Raw genomic sequence first — 1,818 nt, forward strand, 5'->3', positions numbered from 1 at the left:
TTCAAAAGACTGAGGGACTGGGGTGGGCAGAATTGACCGGTCAAAGGGGGGGGGGGGGGACTGATACCCCGGCGAGAAGAAACTTCTAGGGGAAGGAGGGGGAGGGTAAAGAGAGCTGTTCCCTCCTCCTTCCTCCCCCCCACCCCCAAGCCTACCTCCACTCCCTAGTCCTCCAGTGCAGCGTCCGGGAAGAGAAGGAGGGGGGAGGTAGGGAGGAGGGAAGGGAGAGGTGGGCAGCAGCAGGACAAGGCTAGTGGGGAAGGTAAGCGCCATATTTGCAAGCGCTTGGAGGAAAAGCAGGCTGGGGGGTGGGGGAGGGCGAGCGAGAGGGAGGAGAGAGAGGAGAAGGAGGAGGAGGAGGAGGAAAGTTTGGCTCCTCACCTTTTGGACTGGGTCTCGGAGGGGTTCCGGTCGCGCTGCCTCCGGTTCTTGAACCAGTTGCTGACCTGAGTGAGGGAGAGGCCGGTGATCTTGGCCAGGTGCCGCTTCTCTGCCGGGGACGGGTAACGATTCTGCTTGTACAACTCCTTGAGCGCGTTGCGCGATTTCTCCTTGAAACAATACACCGTCTCCTCTCCGTCCCAGATGGTCCGGGGCAGGGGGAATTTCCTCCTCAGCCTGTACTTGTCCACGGCTCCCAAGGGCCGGCCCCGCGCTCTCTCGGCTTCACTGTAGCGCGCCTTGTACCAGAGCTGCTGCAGAAGCGGGTGGTTGGCCGACTCGAAGCTGTGGCTCTCGAGGATGCTGTAGAGCTCTGGGTAGATGCCCTGGTGGAAGGCGACCAAAGCTCGGGCTTTCAGGAGACTCTCGTTGCCACGTAGCAGGTCGCTCTGGGGCAGAGACCACAGGAACCGGGCCAGGCGGTCCAAGTTTCCCCCTTGCTGCAATGCTTCGCAAACGCAGGCGACGTGGTCCGGAGAAAAAGCCAGCGGGGTCTGCGCTGCAGCCGCGGCGGCGGCGGCGGCGGCGGCGGCGGCGGCCGCCGCGGCTGCTTGGTGGTTTCGGGCTAGAAGTTCAGAGTGGAGTTGTACCTGGTCCGCCGCAGCTCCCGCGGCGGCCACTGCTGCTGCGGCCGCTGCTGCGGCTGCGGCCGCGGCCGCTACGGCCGCTGCCGCCCCCTCCTCTCCGCCAGCAGCAGCGGTGGAACCCACGGGCTCCATGGGGAAAGGGGCGGCAGCCGGAGGATTGAGTGCTGCCACGGCTCCCCCCACCACTTCTCGTGGCGCCTCCTTTCCTTCGGGGGCGGCTTCCATCCCATTTTCTTGCTTTATCTCCACCGCACTTGCGATCTGGTCCGTGGGGGAGGAAGAGGACATTTTTTGTCGTCCCCCCCCCCCTCCTCTCTTTCTTTCACTCTCCTTCTTCTTTCGCCCCCCCTCCCCCCTTCCCCTCTCCGGAAAGCCCACTCCCTCCCTCCTGGTTTCGGCAGGATCTAGCTGATCAGGTTTCTCCCCGGCCACGCAGTCACCATTAAGATAGCTGCTATAGCAAAGTAGTGTAAACGGATAGCTCCTTTCTGCCTTTCCCCCAACGTGACTCCTCGGGTTGCTGCATACTATATGGCACAAGCAGCCTGACTGGCCCAGGCGAGCCACCTCATTGGCTATTTGCATTCAGAAAGAGGAGGAGACACCATTTCTCTCCCCCACAATCACCCCTCCTTCCTCTCCGTCCCTCCCCCCCCTTCCCCTGACCCTAAACACCTATACCTGGAGAAGTTTGGACATTCTTCTTAATACGGGCCACTGAGTTAGCAAAAACATGTCATCGTCACCTGAAAGCTAGACAGTAGAAGCCTTATAAAAAAGTACACCAGTG

The 1,818-nt window shown here is 61.4% G+C and overlaps 1 protein-coding gene across 1 annotated transcript; it reads right to left on the reverse strand.

Annotated features, from left to right (window-relative positions):
- Positions 1 to 373: 373 nt before the first annotated feature.
- LOC114033036 (homeobox protein SIX4-like) lies at positions 374 to 1,316 on the reverse strand. The gene is made up of 2 exons (XM_027848485.1): positions 1,152 to 1,316; positions 374 to 1,118 (listed from the first exon to the last, which is right to left on the reverse strand). Exons 1-2 carry the CDS (start codon positions 1,314 to 1,316, stop codon positions 378 to 380), a joined length of 906 nt encoding a protein of 301 aa, XP_027704286.1. The 3' UTR covers positions 374 to 377.
- Positions 1,317 to 1,818: the final 502 nt, after the last annotated feature.

Source organism: Vombatus ursinus, unplaced genomic scaffold (genome assembly GCF_900497805.2).
Source record: "Vombatus ursinus unplaced genomic scaffold, bare-nosed wombat genome assembly UNPS02006694.1, whole genome shotgun sequence".
NCBI classification, from domain to species: Eukaryota; Metazoa; Chordata; class Mammalia; order Diprotodontia; family Vombatidae; genus Vombatus; species Vombatus ursinus.